Source organism: Pelophylax lessonae (genome assembly GCF_965119305.1).
Source record: "Pelophylax lessonae genome assembly, chromosome: 10".
In the NCBI taxonomy this organism is placed as follows: domain Eukaryota; kingdom Metazoa; phylum Chordata; class Amphibia; order Anura; family Ranidae; genus Pelophylax; species Pelophylax lessonae.
The window spans coordinates 31,140,539-31,161,659 of NC_138777.1; the positions used below are offsets into that span (position 1 = coordinate 31,140,539).

General features: G+C 43.2%; 1 protein-coding gene and 1 long non-coding RNA gene across 3 annotated transcripts in view; both read right to left on the reverse strand.

Moving 5' to 3' along the window:
* The window catches only part of LOC309564927, a 1,622,900-nt gene that overhangs the window by 1,524,344 nt on the left and 77,435 nt on the right, over positions 1–21,121 (reverse strand). The gene's annotated exons all lie outside the window — the stretch shown is intronic.
* Positions 4,519–21,121, reverse strand: part of LRRC4C (leucine rich repeat containing 4C) — a 1,031,944-nt gene continuing 1,015,341 nt past the window's right edge. For both annotated transcript variants that reach the window (XM_082269627.1, XM_082269628.1), the window contains one exon: positions 4,519–6,994. In XM_082269627.1, the coding sequence (XP_082125753.1) occupies positions 5,030–6,952 (1,923 nt within the window). In that variant the 5' untranslated portion in view covers positions 6,953–6,994 and the 3' untranslated portion in view covers positions 4,519–5,029. The remainder of the gene's footprint in view (positions 6,995–21,121) is intronic.

The window sequence follows — 21,121 nt, forward strand, 5'->3', positions numbered from 1 at the left end:
CAGCGCACAAATAGAATGCACCGTGACAGGTAAAGGTGGAACCTGACCTTTAATGGAATAGGCCTGAGTCACCGTCTGCCTGATCCAAACTGGAGATGGTAGCTGAAGAAGCGGCCAGCCCATTCCTTGGTCCATCCGTAACCACAAAAAGCGAGTCTGCCCACCGACAGGACTCAGTAGTTGCCAGATACACCCGAATTGCATGAACCACATCCAAGTTATGCAAAGAAAATTCCTTGGGATGAGCCAGCTTGGTACAGAAGGAAGGCACCACAATGTCTTCATTCAAATGGAAGTCAGAGACTACTTTGGGCAGGAATGATGGACAGGGACGAAGAACCACTTTATACCTATGGACCACTAAAAAGGGACTGCGACAGGATAATGCCACCAATTCCGATACCCGAGGCAATAGCCACCAAGAATGTCACCTCTGGGATAACGTAGGCAGGGGAATCTCCTGAATATTCTCAAATGGAGGTTTCTGGAGAATCAAAAGTACTACATTTAAATCCCATGGTGGCAAAAGAGACCGTACAGGTGGAGCCACATGTCGAACCCCCTGAATGAAGGTACGAACTAAAGAGTGTGTGGCTAGGGCTCACTGAAAGAAGATTGCCAGGGCAGACACCTGGCCCTTGATGGTATTCAAGGCCAACTTCTGATTAGTTGAAACAAGGTTAAGATCCGAGCCACAGAAAAGGATAGAGGATGAGCGCCAATCGACTCACACCAAGAAATGTACGCTTTCCACGTACAATGGTATATCTTGCTGGAAGACAACTTCCTCACCTTCACCATAGTAGGGATCATTGATCCAGACAGACCTCTATCCCTCAGTACCTGGCTTTCAATAGCTAAGCCATTAAAACCAGCAACTGTAAAGCAGGATGGTAGATCAGCCCTTGGGACAACTGGTCTTCTCTGAGAGGAAGCCCCCAAGGGATGTTTATGGCCCCTAGACTGATTGGAAGATCTTCACCTTGATTTCTTCTCAGAATGGCAAAAGAAGCCTAAGCCGAGGATGATACTGGCCTTACTGGATGCCTGCGGCGTCTGCCAGAGGAACCCGTGATCTCGCCACAAACCTCAGTATCCTCCTGTGGAGCTGAACCTGCAAAAGGAGCTGCATGTAGCACTGTGAAAACAGAACTGTCTTGAAGGTGGATACCACCAGACTCAGAACTTGTATGCAAAATGGGAGAGATAACTATCTGTGTGACAGCAGTCGGTGAATCACAGCCTGTGGGTTCTGAAGTTTGTCCAGATGAAGCACCACCCTGGTCAGGGCCATCTTTAATATTGACTGGACCCTGGGCAAACATGATATTGGGCCCTCCCGAATCCACTTATCAACTATTTGCGGGCAGTGTGAGCTCAAGGGACAGCTACTTTGGGCTCCACAACAATGAATGGGCACAGGGCAGCTGCCTCTTTTGCTCTGTGTTAAAGACGGCCCTGACCCTGGTCAGAATTAGAATCAGACCTAGGTAAATCAATTTCCTGGACAGGGATAGGGAGGACCTTATGTAGTTCGAACATCACCTGAGCCTTTGCAGGAATTAAATCCGCACAAGGAGACTCAGGACATAAAAAAATATGAAAAGGACAAGCTTTGTCCCCCTTTTTGGGTACCCCCAAAATAGTCATTTCTTGGATCCCCTTGACGCTCATGAAGGAGGTCCACAAGGCCAGAAACCAGTAAAGATGTCCCCCCACCCCAATAATGGGTGAGAACAGACCTTCATGCTAAAAGGGGTCTTGTCTGCGGGTCCGGAGAAGCTACCTTTAGGCTTACCAGACCAAGGATGCTTGGAACCTCCCGGGGAAGATTTGAAAGATCTATTTCCCTTATTCTCCATCCCAGAAGCACAAAACAATTTTCTATGTGGTGAGAAAGAGGGCCCTTGTCTGCAACGAGGCTCCATCCCTTTCCTAGACTATGGTAGGGAGGTACTCTTCCCCCCCGGGATACCCTTAATGATGTCATCCAGGGTAGCCCCAAACAGGCGATCGCCTTGAAAGGGCAGATCAGTGAGAGCCTTTCTAGAGGCTTGGTCTGCAGATCAATTCTTAAGCCACAGTATGCGCCTAATCACCACAGCTGATACAGAAAGTTTGGACAGCACTGGAGCTGTATCACAAATAAACTGCAGCCCATGGACCAACTGGTCTGCTAAATCAACATAAGCAGCGGGGACCTGCTCACCCCCCAGGCCCTGGTGCAAAAGCTTGGCCCATTCAGTTAGGGTCCAAGACACCAGGGCTGAGGCACAGACTGGCCGCAATGTTGAACCAGCCATAGTAAACATGCTGCATGCCACAGCAGCCAGGTCCTTAAAGGATGGGAATTCCTCTATTGGGATCATGGTAGCTTTCTTCAACCTGGAAACAGGAGGGTCCACCACTGGTGAACTAATCCCCTTTTTAAAAGTGACTCCTCAAAAGGGTAACGTACAGCAGAATGTTTGGGGACTACTAATTTTGGTTGCTTCCATTACGGAAAACCTGTCAAAATAAGGCACATAAGGAAACACCTTTGGAGTACGAGGTGACTTATGGGTACCAAAATGACACAGCCGCATTGTCATCAGTCTCACGCACAGTAGTGATAAGTGCATTTACCAGCGCTTTTTAATTCGCTGATGCGACCATGGAGGAATCATCCTCACTATTGGATGGATCTGGGGGTGTGATATTAGGCCCCCCTGGATGGGCCGCATCCACGGCGGCATCGGATTCTGAATCAGATGAGACAGACTAAGCAGGGAAAGGCGGGGGGATGCTTCCTCCTGGGCCTTTGCCCACACGCCACTTCCACCCGGGACACTAATGACTGCAGGACCACCATCAGTGCAACCATCTGAAGCCGGGGTTTCCGAGGGACCTGCCACCTCCATGAGGGGGTCAGTGGGGGAGATGTGACCCTGAGGCACCAAAAGAAAAGGAAGACCTTTCAGTACAAAAACAATATTTTGGCACCACTAAAGGTCCCCCTCCCCAAGGCTCAGGGTACCTATCAGCAGTGAGAGAGATAACAGGGACCCCCAAGAACTCATTTTACCGATCGGAGGAGGGCCGAGAATTCGGACCCAGCATCATCATGGACGCCATCCCTGTTCATATGTTCCGGGCACAGGAAGAGGAAAGAGGAGCAGCTTTGGCATCCCCACGAGGCTTCGGTCATCTCCAGCGTCTCTAAGAGAAAATGGCCCCTGTGACATCATCAGGCTACACAAACATGGCCTCCAGCTGAAGACCAGCCAGACTAAGGAAAAATGGCCGCCAACAGCTACAGATGCTGAAGCATGCTGCCAGGATCTTTCCTGTGCCCTCTGAAACACTACACCCTCTGCAAGGGACCCCCACTGAAGGTAGTACACATGTTAGGGGAGACTCTGCTGCACACTCTGCATCGGTCTCTGCACTGGGACCCCCCTGCACTATACCCACACTGCAAACAGTAGGGCATGTACCTAGGGGTCTCCTAAACTGGGAACCCTCCAGACTACCAGGGCAAGACGTACATTATCCCAGAACCCTTACAGAGTGGGGATAGCGGGGGAGAACCCAAGGGTCTCTGCTGCATCCTCTGCCCTGGGACCCCCACCAGACTCCAGGTCCAGACAGGGGAGAAAGGGAGTGGGGGAAGCCCAGCTCACTGATGGATTTAAGAATGGGAGGAGGGAACCTGCATGCAGGTCCAACCGTCCCTGGAGATTATCCACGTACATCCCAAAAAAAGGCCAAAAGGGGAGATGGGGGACTATACTTACCCTTCCATAGTGCGGGTAATGCTCCAGACAGAATCCTCGCCATCAAACCGGGGAGCTGTCGGCCAAGGGACCACTGCGACTCAGACTCACGCCCGGTCGTATGTGACCCTGCGAGATATTTAACTTGTGGGCCGACCAAGCTTGTAGGACCACTGGATCTAGATTATCCAGCCCATTGCCCAGGCCAGCAGTTGATTGTAGATCTCCCAAGAGAAAAAAACAAAAAAGATATAAGGATGGAGAAAAAAAATTGCTAGGACCAGAGATCCCAGCTGGGAGCCTAGGTTCTTACTCCTTACTAGACAGGTTTAAAACTGATAAACTAGAGCAGAGAGGGGGGTTATATACCCGCTGAGGATGACCCATGGGCGTAGCCAGATGTTTTTTGTTCTGCCTAGTCCAACTCCTGGAGGGGGCAATATAACCCAGTAGTTATGATTTATGGAGCGCTGTGCCCGTTGATGAACGAAAGAAAAATAGGTATTTTTCCAAATAAGATTTTTAATACAAATTAATAACATGTCTAACCAACATTATCATTTATATTATTATTGTTAATAATATAAAAAGTTTGACCCGTATTGTATAGCTTTGATACTTCTCTTCAAAATTACCCATGTGGATCATTGGTTGGTGACCTTTAAATAAAGCTTGCCCACGTACAAAAAAACAAAAAATGTGTTTTATTCATAACTTTGTGTTCAGAGATACAAATTTATCTCATCTTTTGACCATGTAAATGATCGACCATTCTTTAATTTAATTGTGTATATTTATATTTTCTCAAAGAATATAAATTCTGCGAAATACAGAATAGGTCATTAAGTAAAATAAAAAATACATTTTTCTCTTTTTAATCTACCATTACCATGGCATTTAATGCCGAGCTTTTTCTGAAAGGTTTCAAATGAATTAGGAATAGTAAAATGGTAAACCCAAATCAAGCCTTCATTACCCATTAAAAAGCTAATATAGATTTTCTTTTCTTTTCTTGGAAGTTTCATTACATGAAAAATATATCTTGGGTAAAACCAAGTGTAACCAACTCATCTTGAGGAATACACAGGATTTCAATATTTTAGATCACAATAGAATTTTTAATAAATAAATTTCTTTGTTTTTTTATTATTTTTTTTTTCTTTTTTGTAAAGACACTTTTATTGGAAACAGTAGATTTAGCCCAGTCATTTTACGTTCCTTTTTTTTAATATAAATGGTCTGTTTTTACTTTTATTATCCCATGTTGCAGAAATTCAGATCTGCGTCTCCTGTACATTGTCCTTAGAGTTTGCGCGAATCAATAAAGGTTCATGCACTGAGCTGTGTATTGAATTTATTGTGTTCACGGTTGTCGTGTGATTAAAAGGGGACTTATAAGAGTTATAATGGTTTAAATGCTCATGTTCTATTGCGGGCATGGGTAAGTGGCTCTCAATGGGCGTGTCAGCTGTGAGTTCATCATCCACGTTAATAATCTCAACAGTCCGCGTAGGAGCATGATGGTTCTTCCGATGGTGCTGTTTCCTCATCTTATAGAAAATTACCAACATAACAGCTGCCATAAGGGTGATGGCCACAAAACAGCCAATGATAATTTTGGTGGTCTTCATAACTTCGTCTATCCCTGGCATTCCACCATTTGCATCCGTAACCGAGATGGTGAAGGGTTTCTCAGTGGGACTTGTGCTCTGCGACTTTAGAGAGGTGGTTGCATTTGTGGATTCCCAGTCAATGACTGGTGTAGGGCCCACATGATGTTCCGGGGTTATGGCCTCGTCCTGAGATGGTTCCGTAGTCTCAGTGACAGTGACAGTGGAAAAGTACGTATAGCCATTATCAATTGCAGTCACATTCAGTGTCGCCGAGGCAGTGGTGTTCCCTGCGGAGTTACTGACGATACATGTGTACAATCCTGTATCTCGCATCGTTACAGATGTAAAGTTTAGTGTGCCATCATTGAGCACAGAAATTCGCACTTTGTAAGCCCCGTGAGTCATTATGGATCCATTTGGTGTAATCCAGCTAACATAAGTCAATGATGTTGATGCCCGACATTTGAGTTCAGCAGCCATCCCTTCTGTAACATTCAGATCAGTGGGTGGCTCCAAAATCACTGGGGCATAGCATGTAAAATAGTTCTGGTCCAACTCAGCAATGTGAGTACCTTTTAAACTGGGAGGCGTGCTACAACGAGCACAGCATGTACTGCCTGTAGTGACTATCTCCTTTAACCACCAACTAAGCCAAAGAATGTCGCAATTGCAGTTCCAAGGGTTGTGGTGCAACTGAATCCTTTGCAAATTATGTAGAGGTGTAAAAAGGTCATGAGGCAGCGTAGTTAGATTATTATGTGCCAAATTAAGCTCCACAAGTGACTGAAGGTCATCAAAGGCATTCCTCTCAATCACCTGAATTTGGGAATGCATGATCCACAGTTTCTGTAAATTGGTTAATCCTTGAAATGACCCAGGCCTCAGAACCGAAAGATGGTTCCCAGAAAGATCTAGTTCATCTAGCTTTACAAGCGGAGTAAGATTGGGGATTTCTCTTAAGTTGCACATCCCAAGGTTCAGATATCTAAGGTTTGAAAGCCCTTCAAAAGCTCCTTCCGAAATATAGGTCAATCTTTTCATCTCCCCCAAATCCAGTCTGCGCAAAGAAGGGATGCGATTAAAAGCATAGGATGGAATGCTTTCAATAGGGTTGTTCCTTAGCCAAAGCTCCTTTAGTTTTGACAAATATTCAAAAGCTCCATTTGGAATGGTAGTCAGACGATTGTCAAACAGCTCCAAAGTGTTCAGATTCGCCAAGCCGTTGAAGGCTCCAATTTCAATCGTCCTAATGTGATTCCTACTCAACTGTAAAACTTCTAAGTGTCGCAAATGCTTAAAACTGTCCACTTTGATTATTTGGATCTGGTTTTCGTGGAGGTTAAGTTGCCTCGTGTTGGTGGAGATACCATCCGGGACTTCACGCAGGTTCCTTCGGGTGCAAATTACTTTGCTAAACTGGTTACTGCAGGAACATACAGAAGGGCAGGTCTGAGCCCTAACCAACCCGGCCACCACGAGAAGTTGAAGAGCCAACAGCACAATAAAAAGGGGGTCAAATAAGGCCCTGTTGAACCTAGGACCTATCATCATCTGCTGTGGATGTAATGTCATCTTGTTCAACATTCATACTTTGTTTGTGTTTGGTCCTTCAGCAGTTCCAGTATTCTGCAAAACATAAAATAGAAGAAACAATGTTAGTCAATTAATCAAAAATGTATGGATCACAATTAGCCCAGCAACCAAATAATTTTGAATTTATAAGTATATCTAAACCCAAGAACAAAAATGTAATATATTGCAGCTTACCAGTCCTTAGATGTGGTGGCTACATTCGTTTTCTTTTGTAGGCTAAGTATATTTACCTCAAGTACAAAAAAAATCATGTTGCTCCTTATCCCTGAAATATTTTGTCCCTTTAACTTTCCTATGCACTAAAATAAAATCACAAACAATATTATCTGCCTTCCCAGGTATCTTATGTGAACTACAAAACAACACCCTTCTATGTAATGGAGATAAGGAGTCAGAGATAGATTTGTAGGCAAAATCAGGACAGCAACCTAGGGTGACAATGTTGCTCCCCCACAGATACAGTACAGTAAGTGATCATTGTCAACCTAGGACAGGAAGTTACTGACAGGTCTACTACATGAGGATAAGAGACAGAAAACCTGAAAAAAAACAAAAAAAACGTATGCAGTCACCACATCTAAAGTAAGCCTTAGTGAAGCTATAGGCAAAACATTTTATTTTGGGTAGAGCAAGGGAGGGTTATATTCAGGGCCCTGTACAGCCTTTTCTGATGGGGCTCCAACCCCCCAAGATGCAGCGGAACAGCGTCACTGACGTTATTGGTCTATGCCCTGAAAATGAAAAAAAATGTCCCTCCTCTACTCCCACCTCCTGGGCCCCTCTGTTGACATGATGGGGCCAAGGAAATGTAATTTAAGCCCTGGGAAGTAAGTAGGAGTGGGGGTGTGGTCTAGTAAAATCCATTCTTTTTTTAGGCATAAATGAATAAATCTGCCCTGGGCCCCCCTGTTCAGTTGATGAGGCCTGGGCCTAGTACAACAGGACCAGGTGTACCGCTTTATCAGCAGACCTGGTTATAATCCCTGTCAGTTTATTTTTTGCCATCTGTGTCCCATTGGGGAGATTTACCTTAAATTCCAGTCCCATAGCTAAAACAGGAAGTGAGAGATAATCCTCGCATATTAACCACTTAAGCCCCAGCCCTATTTCAGACACTTTTTGTTTACAAGTTAAAACCAGTATTTTTTCCTAGAAAACTACTTAGAACCCCCAAACATTATATATATATTTTTAAAGACTCTGGAGAATAAAATGTCGGTCATTGCAATATTTTTTGTCAAACGGCGTTTTTGCATACAGCCGTTTTTTAAATTTGCCGCCTTTTGCAGCACAGTAACCCGGAAGTGACGTCATGGACGCCGCCTCCGGGTTATGTCATCGGAGACCCGATTTAAGCCATTTCCGGCATTGATCGGGACTCCGTCCAGCCAGCGGACGTGCCGGCTGGGTGCTCGGGGCAAAGACGTGCCGGCTGGGTGCTTGGGGCCGAGCAAAGTCATGGAAGGCGGTGGGAGGGGGGGGGCGTCCCCTCCCGCTCACCCGGGTAACGATCGAGCGGCTCCCGGGCTGCATCGGTCGTTACCAACAGAAAACCAACCGTTGTCTCTAAACCACGGTACCGGGATGGTGTCTCTAGCTAGAGGCATAATCCCGTTATACTACCGCAAAGTTTGCCGACGTAGGGCTACGTCACTTTGCGGTAAGTGGTTAAGGAACTTTCTTGGGGACCCAAAGGTCGCCAGGACTAGTGTCCCCATTGGAAAATTTCCCCTTAATTGCTTTTCAGGGGATAACCCAAAATTTGGGGTTTTCCTTATTTTCACTTTCGATGATAATGGTAAACAGACAAATAGAGTGAATCTCCATAATGGGGGCACAGACAGCAATAAAAACCTAATAGATGTTGTGATCCATATTCACTCTGTCCAAAATGTAAAAAAAAAAAAATGTTTTGCCTTTAGCTATACTTAAATATATACATTTTTGTAGGAATTGTTTAAATTCATCCTTGGTTAGTTCACCCTGAGACAAACAAACTCTTCATATCTATTAGCAGAATTATGTTTTTGCTCGGAAAGGTACTGATATGGCAGTTACATTGTTATTGGCGTAGTTCCCTGAACACAGAGACATCATCATTCATGACAATTGGGAGCCTTAAGACATTTTATCTGTGCACATTAAGAATTTTAATTCTCTCAAAACCTCTACAAGCATGGGAACAGACAGGCTAATCTACTGTGTTGTTTGTCTTAAAGTGAAGTTGTCATGAGCCTAAGTAGGGTAAACCAATAATACAGACACATAGCTCGTGTTCCAAGTACAAACCTACTCATCTTTTGAAACTTTGGACGGTAGGTTGCAATTTGCCTGTAGCTGGTGTGACAGGTCGAGACTCTATCACTGTGAAAATGGTCATTTAAAGAATACAGAGTTTGCGCACTGGCTCCGTGTAGAACTACAAAGCGTAGATGTACAGTGGAGAAAACTGCTTTTGCTTGCGGTCGGCAAGTGGTTTAGCACTTTATGGTTAGACAGCGCTGGGTACACACATAAAAATACCTAAGAGGAATATACGCCTTACATCCCAGCAGCAGTCTTGTAAATGCATTCCACAGACTAAATAGCGTGGGGAATCATAATATTTAATACTGATGAGTGTTTATTTGCAGCATCGCTCATCAAAGGAATCAAGAGAAGTCATTGCATCGATTTCTCTAGAATGAGAACAGCCATAGAAATATCAAAATTCAGCTGGGTGGTCTATGGCCAGCTTTACTCAGTCATAAGCATGTAGTATTTTTTATGACAAATTTCCCTTTAATAGAATCATAGATGGATCATATTTGCAACGATTGGCAGGGTTTGCTGTCTACATTAAAAATAATAAATAAAAAAATAAAATAATAATCCTGCATAACTTTTTTGTTCCAATATGCAATTCTACAGACTTGGTGCCACTGCTCTTCCTCTGGCAGTTCCGGGATTACTGGCAACATCTTACACTAGTAAATATCCTTCCTGTAATACCTACAAATTGCAAGTGAATGGGGAGTTTTTAAAGTGTTACTAAACCCAGGAGCCTGCAGTCACTATATCTGGTCTCCCAAGGAGCCTGCAGTCACTGTATCTGGTCTCCCCAGGAGCTTGCAGTCACTGTATCTGGTCTCCCCAGGAGCCTGCAGTCACTATATCTGGTCTCCCCAGGAGCCTGCAGTCACTATATCTGGTCTCCCCAGGAGCCGGCAGTCACTATATCTGGTCTCCCCAGGAGCCTGCAGTCACTATATCTGGTCTCCCCAGGAGCCTGCAGTCACTATATCTGGTCTCCCCAGGAGCCTGCAGTCACTATATCTGGTCTCTCCAGGAGCCTGCAGTCACTGTATCTGGTCTCCCCAGGAGCCGGCAGTCACTATATCTGGTCTCCCCAGGAGCCGGCAGTCACTATATCTGGTCTCCCCAGGAGCCTGCAGTCACTGTATCTGGTCTCCCCAGGAGCCTGCAGTCACTATATCTGGTCTCCCCAGGAGCCTGCAGTCACTGTATCTGGTCTCCCCAGGAGCCTGCAGTCACTATATCTGGTCTCCCCAGGAGCCTGCAGTCACAATATCTGGTCTCCCCAGGAGCCTGCAGTCACTGTATCTGGTCTCCCCAGGAGCCAGCAGTCACTATATCTGGTCTCCCCAGGAGCCTGCAGTCACTAAATCTGGTCTCCCCAGGAGCCTGCAATCATTATATCTGGTCTCCCACTGTACACAGAACATGGAAATGCAATTATTTTAGTAAATATAAACTGCTAAATACCTTTTCTCATCAGCAGTATATAGCAGTCTTGTGACTTCTATCAGTGTCTGGTTAGAGCTGTAGGAGGAGTTTTCATTCTCCTCTGACTGTCCTATGAGGCTGCAGGACCACTGACCCTCTGGACAGTGCTGATTGGCCGTGTGCTAATCACATGCACCCTTCCAAGAAAAAAAAAAAATATATACCTCTAGCAATACACACCAAACTGAGCATGTGCAGAGTGCCTCCAAGGCTGTGTCTTATCATGAAGTGGATTGGGGACAGTTTAAGAAGGGGAGGATCTTTATACAATGCAGAGGATTAACCCCTTAGGTTACACAGTGAGTATAACAAGCATGCTTTACTGCATATACAGACTGATTTTACTGTTGTGGGTTTAACCGGTTGCCGACTGCGCACAGTATATTTACTGCGGCAGTCAGCCCCGGCGAGGCAAAGTGACGTAGATCTACGTCACTCGCCTGTCACTGGAATCGGAGCCAATAGCGGGCGAGCGTGTGGGTGTGTCCGGCGGACCTGATGTCCGCCGGTCACTCGCCGATCGTCGGTACAGCGGGAGAAAGGCAGAGCGGCTTATGTAAACAAGCCGCCTGTCATTCTCCCCTGTGTAAAAATGAAAATCAGACGGTTCTACTATGTAGAACCGTTGATCTTTGTTTTTACACCAATAGCCGTGTCCCACTACAGTTAGAAGCACGCCACTAGGACACACTTAACCCCTCCCTGTCCAATACAGTTCTATCTATCTATCTATCTATACAGCGCCTCTTGAAATTTAGATAGATAGATAGATAGATAGATAGATAGATAGATAGATAGATAGATAGATAGATAGATAGATAGATAGATAGATAGATAGATAGATAGATAGATAGATAGATAGAAATAGAATCTCACAAAAGTGAGTACACCCCTCACATACTGAAGCAGAGCATGATCCCCTCCCTTCGGAGACTGGGTTGCAGGGCAGTATTCAAACATAACGACCCTAAACACACCTCCAAGATGACCACTGCCTTGCTAAAGAAGCTGAGGGTAAAGGTGATAGACTGGCCAAGCATGTCTCCAGACCTAAACCCTATTGAGCATCTGTGGGGCATCCTCAAATGGTAAGTGGAGGAGCGCAAGGTCTCTAATATCCACCAGCTCTGTGATGTCGTCATGGAGGAGTGGAAGAGGACTCCAGTGGCAACCTGTGAAGCTCTGGTGAACTCCATGCCCAAGAGGGTTAAGGCAGTGCTGGAAAATAATGGTGGTCACACAAAATATTGACTTTGGGCCAATTTGGACATTTTCACTTAGGGGTGTACTCACTTTTGTTGCCAGCGGGTTTAGACATTAATGGCTGCGTGTTGAGTTATTTTGAGGGGACAGCAAATTTACACTGTTATACAAGCTGTACACTCACTACTTTACATTGTAGCAAAGTGTCATTTCTTCAGTGTTGTCACATGAAAAGATAGAATAAAATATTTACAAAAATGTGGGGGGTGTACTCACTTTTGTGAGATACTGTATGATTTATTTTAATTAAATATGGCAATTGCCACTTCTCTGTTAAGGCATCATGCACACAGGACATTTTGCACACTCTCTTAGAAGCCTTTCCTCCTAGCAGCAGTGTTTTGGCAGAAAAAAAGCCTTAAGTTTGTAAAAAAAAAAAAAAAAAAAAAAATTATATATATATATATATATATATATATATATATATATATATATATATATATATATATATATATATATGTATATATATATATATATATATATATATATATATATATATATGTATATATATATATATATATGTATATATATATATATATATATATATATATATATATATATATGTGTGTATACTCACACTATATTACCAAAAGTATTGGGACACCTGCCTTTACAATCACATGAACATGAATGGCATCCCAGTCTTAGTCCGTAGGATTCAATATTGAGTTGGCCCACCCTTTGCAGCTATAACAGCTTCAACTCTTCTGGGAATATATATATATATATATACTGTATATATATATATATATATATATATATATATATATATATATATATATATATATATATATATACACACATTATATATCACTTCTAAAGGGGAAAATTTCTGTAATATTTTTATTCGTTGTTTTACTTTTTTCTATGTAATTGTCAGTGGCTATTGTTAAATACATCATACTGTAATTGTCTGTTGGTAACATATCACCCCACACAATATTTTGCTATGCTAAGTGCTCCCTTCTTTTTTTTTTCAAATGGTGTTCTAGAATCTTTTACTGCTGTGCTGATTCATCTGTGCTTCCCTATAACCCACAGCCCTCGGTTCATTTTCAATCTCAAACTCTTTGCAAACTCCCTGTGCTGCAGAGATTAATGACATTTTCTATGAATCAGGCATCAGTGAAGTCCAATGCCGGCTTGTAGCACACTCATAACCCAGAGCACGGGAATGCATAATGCATAGATTTGTGCCATAACGAAAAAAAAAAAAAAACGTGTATCAGCAAAGACTGAGCAATGTTAAGCAAGATGTCGTTTCATTTTTACCCTAAAAGAAGCCTTGTTACAAAAAATCTATTATTCAGATCAGGGATTGAGTTCTTAAGTGTTGCGTCAAAGCTGCATTGTACGTTTGCGCTGCAAAATGAATCGCTTGAGATAAAAATGATCCGATGGAAGATGTGATATTCTCTGTATTGTACATTGTGTCTATGTTTGTACATATACAGGTGATATATTTTAACTTAGAACCTCAATTATGAGAGCTGTCTTTGCAGATTAGACTGAGATTAGGGTGGTGGAGCGTTGGATTCCAAGCTCACCAAGGGGTTCCGATCAGAGGAGATGATTAAAGTATTATGAATGCTTCGATTTCCTAGGAGAGCCTTGCTGGGATAGCAAACTTTGGTAGAGTGCCAAAAAAATTAGTCCAGTTATAATTAATAAATGTGTCCTTAAAGTAGAACTACAGCCAAAACTCGTTTGGCTGTACTTCTCCTGTGGATCACAGGCGTGCAGTTCGTTCTGCACTCCTGTGACCTGTTTTCAGCAGACAGCAAGCTGAAGCCTGCTGTCGGCTGATGTCACAGAGTCGGTCCAGCCTGGGGAAAGATCATGACCATATGGCTGGGATTTGCCCACATGCCTGGACTGACACCTGGCTCAGCCTCTCAGCGAGTCGGCAGCTCCCGCCCCCTCCATAGCCCAGCCCTCCAGTGAGAGTGGGTGGGGGCAGAGCAGAGAGCTCTCTGCTTATTGAGCTCTGAGAACCGAGCGATCAGCAGTGTTTGATCACTTAAGTTCTCAGTCTTAGAACCGGTGGGGGACAGAGCAGCATTGGACTGATGCTGCATCCACCTAGGTAAGTATGATTAAAAAAAAAAAAATGTGCATACTTCTCTTTTAACCACTTAAATACCAAACACTTTCACCACCTTCCTGCCCAGGCCACTTTCAAACTTTCATCGCCGTCACACTTTGAATGACACTTACTCCGTCAGGCAACACTGTACCAAAATTCATTTTTTATAATTTTTTTCTTTTTTAGACCCCGTTCACACTGGGGCGATCCGACTTGCCGGGGCGACCTCACAGGTCGCGGTGCGCAGCTCGAACCGCGACCTCAGAGCGGCCGGCACGGACTTCATAACATTGAAGTCAATGCAGGTCGCTCCAGGTTGCCCCAAAGAAGCTCCGGACCCTTTTTCTAAGTCGGAGCGACTTGTGTCGCTCCTATTAGAACGGGTCCACAGCTTCTCTATGCCCGGCGACCTACGGCGACCTGTCAGGCGACCAGGTCGCCTGACAGGTCACCCCAGTGTGAACGGGGTCTAAAGATAGAACTTTCTTTTGGTGATGTTTATTCACCACTGGGGAATTTATTGTATATAAACGAAAACATCAGAAATTAAGAAAAAAAAAAATTTCTGTTTTGCAAATTAATTATCTTTCTTCATACATTTAAGCCACAATTTATTCTGATACATTTCTTTGGTAAAATTAACCCAAATCAGTGTATATTATTTAGTCTGTGGGAAAGTCTACAAACTATGGTAAATATACGAAAATTGATCAATCCTGGTATACTTCTAGATTGTAAGCTCTAACGAGCAGGGCCCTCTGATTCCTCCTGTATTGAATTGTATTGTAACTGTATTGTCTTCCCTCACATTGTAAAGCGCTGCACAAACTGTCGGCGCTATATAAATCCTGTATAATAATAATATAATAATACTGACAGGACAATACAAATTAGTGATCGACTGATATTGTTTTTTTAATGCTGATACAGATACCGATATTTTGGTCATCGGATATCTGTATCGGCCGATATGTTCGGACATGTAAACATTTTTTTTTTTTCTAAAGGTACTCCTTGTGGAGGGATCTGGGGGTCTAAAAGACCCCAAACCCCTCCTTGGCACTGAAAAGCATTCAAAACGCCAAGTTTGGCAGTTTTGAATGCTGTTAGTTTTTTTAATTTGATGCCGAGTACCAGGAAGTGATGTCATGACATCACTTCCGGGTTCTTTACATGGAGACCGGCGCATGCGCACCTGTGGCAGGGATACCGGCTTTCACATGGACACATCTTCATGCTACACCGGGTCTTCTTTTCAGCGGCGGCAGTGGAGGTAGGATGCTCGGGTCTCCCGGTGGGGCGAGAGACCCGGGTGAGCCGTGGAAGGCGGCGGGAGGGGGGGGAACGTTCCCCTCCCGCTCCTTGTAATGACAGCCGAGCGTCTTCTAAGCTGCATCGGTTGTCATTACAAGTCAGCCGAGCTTCGGCTATGGACACCGGTACCGGGGTGATGCCTCTAGCTGCAGGCATTACCCCAGGACATGCACTTTCCCTAAATCTCGGCAATATCGGTAACCTCAGGGGCCGATTCCGATATATCGGGGAAAATGCATATTGGCCCCCGATATATCGGTGTTGCCCATAATCGGTCGATCTCTAGTACTAATACCCCCAACATTTCCCCTTTTGGAAAGTCCATGGTATTTAGCTGATCACAGCAATCACATGGTACCAGGGCTGGCCTGGTACAATAATCTGTACGGCCCCTAGCGTGCGCGCGAGATTCGAGAGCGGGACAATGTCCTATGATATCCACCTAGGATAACAGAACTTCAGCTGCCATATTAATATAATGGCCAGGTGGGAGATAGTTAGTAGAATGATGGCCAACACGTTTTGGGAGGTATACATAAACCCCTCTTCATCAGGGCTTTATTCTGGTGGAAGAGTCTCTAGCTGAATATTATCCTGACATTTTCTTAAATGGAAAGAGTTTAAAAGGTAACCTCACTTTTCATTGAGAAAAAAATATTTCATTAAAAAAAAAAAAAAGAATATAGCGTATACAATTGCCAAAAATGCCATATTGTAATTGGCTAGTATTAACCACTTAAGCCCCGGAGGATTTGGCTGCTCAAAGACCAGGCCCTATTTTGCAACTCGGCACTGTGTAAATTTAATGGACAATTGCGCGGTCGTGCGATGCTGTACCCAAATGAAATTGACATCCTTTTTTTCCCACAAACAGAGCTTTCTTTTGGTGATATTTGATCACCTATACTATTTTTATTTTTTGCGCTATAAACAAAAAAAGAGCGACAATTTTGAAAAAATAACAATATTTTTCAAATTTTTTTTACATGAAATTCTCCAAAAAAATATGTAAAAATCAAAACGAGGGAGCATGCCACCGGCGGCGCGCGCTCGCCCCCTACAGGCTCGTGGGCGAGCGACGTAGCCTTACGTCACTTTGCCCAGAAGAGGCTGACTGCCGCAGTAAATAGTCGTGCAGCAGACGGCAAGTGGTTAATAAATTACCTTTCCTGTTCAATCTGCCGCACCTGCAGAGATTGTCATAATGACCCCAGGGTGGAGCAGAAACTGTTAGCGGGAGGTGGCTGCCATTGTACTATATATGCTTTCACATGTCACTACTGTGGACCGTCCACTAAATGTGAATCACTATGTAATGCCAAGTGACTCCAGAATGTATGTCAATGTGATGTAGCTGTTATTCCTTTTCCAGAATTCTATCAGTAAAGTGAAGCAACTACTTTATATGTGGACATTCCTTCCTTTGGGGATGTAAAGGTCAATGTTCAGAAATGTCGTGCAGAGGCCTCTGGAATGAAGCGGGGCACAATATGGCGGAGGGTTTGGCCTCAGCAGGACAGATAGAGTTCTAGCAAAAGGACAGCAGCGGGGCAGGGACTTGTTCTTTGGCGCCAACATACAGTTAATCACAGACTGCTGCTGTTTCTCAAAGAAGTCTGCACATAGCCGAATGCTGTATTACAGGTATCCTTCCATATAATTTAAATTTTAGCCCAGAGTCTTATTGGCTTAGGTGGTAACAATGAAGGAAAGCCCTTCTTTTCAGAAATCCCTTTATAAAGGGTAATGTTAAAGCAAACATCGGAACAGAACAATAAAACTCTGCATCAAAGTTTGCTTAAATTTTCACAATGAATATAATAAATGCAAAAGTGATTTTTTTTTTTTCTCAATAAAACTGGAGTTTTGTACAAAGAAAACATGTTGCTTTGAAGAAAAAAAAAGAAGAAAAGGGTGTCTTTCTTTTGTGTACTTTTACAGTGGGTACGGAAAGTATTCAGACCCCCTTAAATTTTTCACTCTTTGTTATATTGCAGCCATTTGCTAAAATCATTTAGGTTCATTCTTCTTCCTCATGAATGTACACATAGCACCCCATACTGACAGAAAAACACAGAATTGTTGACATTGTTGCAGATTTATTAAAAAAGAAAAACTGAAATATCACATGGTCCTAAGTATTCAGACCCTTTGCTGTGACACTCATATATTTAACTCAGGTGCTTTCCATTTCTTCTGATCATCCTTGAGATGGTTCTACACCTTCATTTGAGTCCAGCTGTGTTTGATTATACTGATTGGACTTGATTAGGGAAGCCACACACCTGTCTATATAAGACCTTCCAGATCACAATGCATGTCAGAGCAAATGAGAATCATGAGGTCAAAGGAACTGCCTGAAGAGCTCAGAGACAGAATTGTGGCAAGGCACAGATCTGACCAAGGTTACAAAAAGCCCTGGAGAGACCTAAAATGGCTGTCCACCAACGTTTACCATCCAACCTGACAGAACTGGAGAGGATCTGCAAGGAGGAATGGCAGAGGATCCCCAAATCCAGGTGTGAAAGACTTGTTGCCTCTTTCCCAAAAAGACTCCTGGCTGTATTAGGTCAAAAGGGGGCTTCTACTAAATACTGAGCAAAGGGTCTGAATACTTAGGACCATGTGATATTTCAGTTTTTCTTTTTTAATAAATCTACAACAATGTCAACAATTCTGTGTTTTTCTGTCAGTATGGGGTGCTATGTGTACATTCATGAGGAAGAAGAATGAACCTAAAGGATTTCAGCAAATGGCTGCAATATAACAAAGAGTGAAAAATTTAAGGGGGTCTGAATACTTTCCGTACCCACTGTATAAATAAAAGGGAAAATTGCACCTTTTCCAAAAAATGAACTAAGAAAAAAAAAAAAACACATGCAAAGGGCTCTTTCGAATAAAAAAAAAAAAAAATCAGGTTCCCCTTTATCCTTGTGTTCAAACGCTTCTCCTCCTAGGAAATTGCTCCCCGGTGTGCTAGCTCAGGGAGATCATTAAGGCTTTCTAATTAAAATTAAAGCCACACTCGCACTTTTGCATAAATTATTGATTAAAGAGTAATTTCCTAAAATTACCTTAAAAATTCCCGCAGCTGGCATGAGGGAATCTGTTTAGATAGCAGGTGACTCTTAAAGGAATAAGCAGTCTATTTGGAGGTATTGACAGTTTCCAAATTATTTTTCTCTGTTCAGACATATATTACTGTTTGCAGGTAATCAATTGTATTTGTGAATTAGAATTTATTAGTAGCAGTGGAATCTATCCTATGGATTATCTGCCAGAACTGAAAAGGAGCTATTAAAGAAAAACCATATGCAGGATAAAATTCTCCAATACATTAATATAACTCGCCTATCCAGAAATGCTCTTGTGCTAATTCTTTTTTTTTTTTAAATTGTTAAGCCAAACTCCTTCACTTTTATTATTACATTTTTATAAAATTCAACATTTCGAGTGGTGTATGTTAAAAAGAGCATTTTTTGGCTGGAATAGCAAGGGCTTCCAGCCAGGGCTGCTGATAGAAATCACGGAGCCCTTTACAGTCTACCTGACAACAACCCCCCCCCCCCCCAAGAAAATATTAAAGCTACAGTATATTTTGCTAAAAAAAACAATAAAATCCTTATTAGCAGACACACATGCAACATAACTCACAGAATTCTGGCTAAATCTAAAATACGAAATTGAGTTAATAAAAATGAAAAAAATATACAGGTCGGGCAGTTGAAGCTTTGGGATCAGAGAGACAGAGGGAGAGAAACAAAGTTACGGAGATAACAAACTTAGGAGCAGATCTAACATTAGAGGGGGGGCACACAGGGAGGGGGATTAGTGAGGGACAATTGTCTATTTCTCAGCAGATAAAAGCTGGCAGCAGAGAGAGGGGGAGAGACCAGCTGCTGGAGGAAGAGTTCTGCAATTGTTGTCCATCACTAATCCCCCTTCATGTGTGGGCCCCCCTGTGTGCTCAGGCCCCCTACAAGAGGACCGGTGGTCTCCCCCTATCAGCGGCCCTGCTTCCAGCTGATAGTTCAACATTTTAACACATTTTAAGGCACTGTAACTTCCATATCTATTGTACCACTGCTAGGCACTAAGCCTTTCTTCATAGTCACGGGTGGTCAGTAACTCTGTTACCAACTATTGTAACTTCTGAATAAATAAAGTTGCACACCAATTTTTGCCCTTAGGCCTTAAAATCTTTTTACCCCGGTAGTGACTGAGATGCTGCCCCTACCTCCTCCCTCTGATGAATTGTGACCCCTACTGGGGCTTTATCATAGAGCAGATGGAGCGGGGAAGAAAGGAACATTTTTACATTGGAGAAACTACCATTCAACTCCCAAAGTGATACACTATAACAAAATGATCCCAATGGTCCAAATATCCAACCTTCACAAACAGTGCACAAGAACGGACACCCCCAGCACTCAGGGAACTTCTACAAAGTCTTAATTTGCGGACAGTATGAGCCAAATAGGAATCTTCGACTGGAATGCTCCATCAGTGCAGATAGGTGGAATCTGATAGATAACTGTAATTCAACCGGGGAGAGTGTTGAACACGCACTGAGCTAACACTGATGTAAGATTGCCTTATCTACCATCTGCTGGCCTGCATGCTAACCTAATTAGTTTTTACTATTGCGTTGTGGGTCCAGAAAATATCCTGGGATTCTCACCAGAAAAGCCAGGATCTTCGTACCATCAACGCAAGACAACCTCTTAAATTTGTCACTTAGTTACACAGATTTAAAGGCATAAGTGAGCATTTGGAATACACTACTTCCTGCACAATACTTTCCTCTGTTTACTGATCCATACTATACCTGACTTGGTGGGACTGTGCTGGATCCTGTTTGATCAGGTCGAGTCTCGGGAGAATCATCCTATAGTGACACCTCTCTGGTTGAAGTCTCTCTACAGTCTCAGCGCCTGCCCAGGGAGTTTGTGTGTGTGTAGTCTGCTGTCCAAGATGAGTACTGTGTGGTCTTCATAAGCCCTGATAAAGCATAACTGACGAAACGCGTTGGCACATAGGGACCTAATGCACTAGTGCTCATTCTCTTGTTACAAAACATATGCAGGAAACTGCCCCACACAACTTTTATGTTTTATGAGGAAGATGGATGCGTTTGCAGCAATGTTTTTTAATGTCTGATATTTAAATAAAATATGTAATTTTTTACCTAAATGTGTCTATGCTCCTCTTTCTGGCCTGCACAGTCCGATATCCTTTTTTACCCCTTTCTTGCTTGTAATAAGAAGCACACAGGAGGGCACAAATGCCTTTAGATGTGCCCTTCTGAGGAAGGGGGGTTATCCCCCGAAACGTATCAACTTTCTGATGCAGCAGTGCATCGGGTCAGGTCACATTATAATAGCACTGGATCTCTTGCTACAAAATGTATGCAGGAAACTCCCCCACACAACTTTTATGTTTTATGAGGAAGATGGATGCGTTTGCATCAATGTTTTTTTAATGTCTGATATTTAAATAAAATATGTAATTTTTTTACTTAAATGTGTCTATGCTCCTCATTCTGACCTGCACAGTACGATATCCCTTTTTACCCCTTTCTTGCTTGTAATAAGAAGCACACAGGAGGGCACAAATGCCTCAGATGTGCCCTTCTGAAGAAGGGGGGTTATCCTCTGAAACGTGTCAACTTTCTGATGCAGCAGTGCATCAGGTCAGGTCACATTAAACTA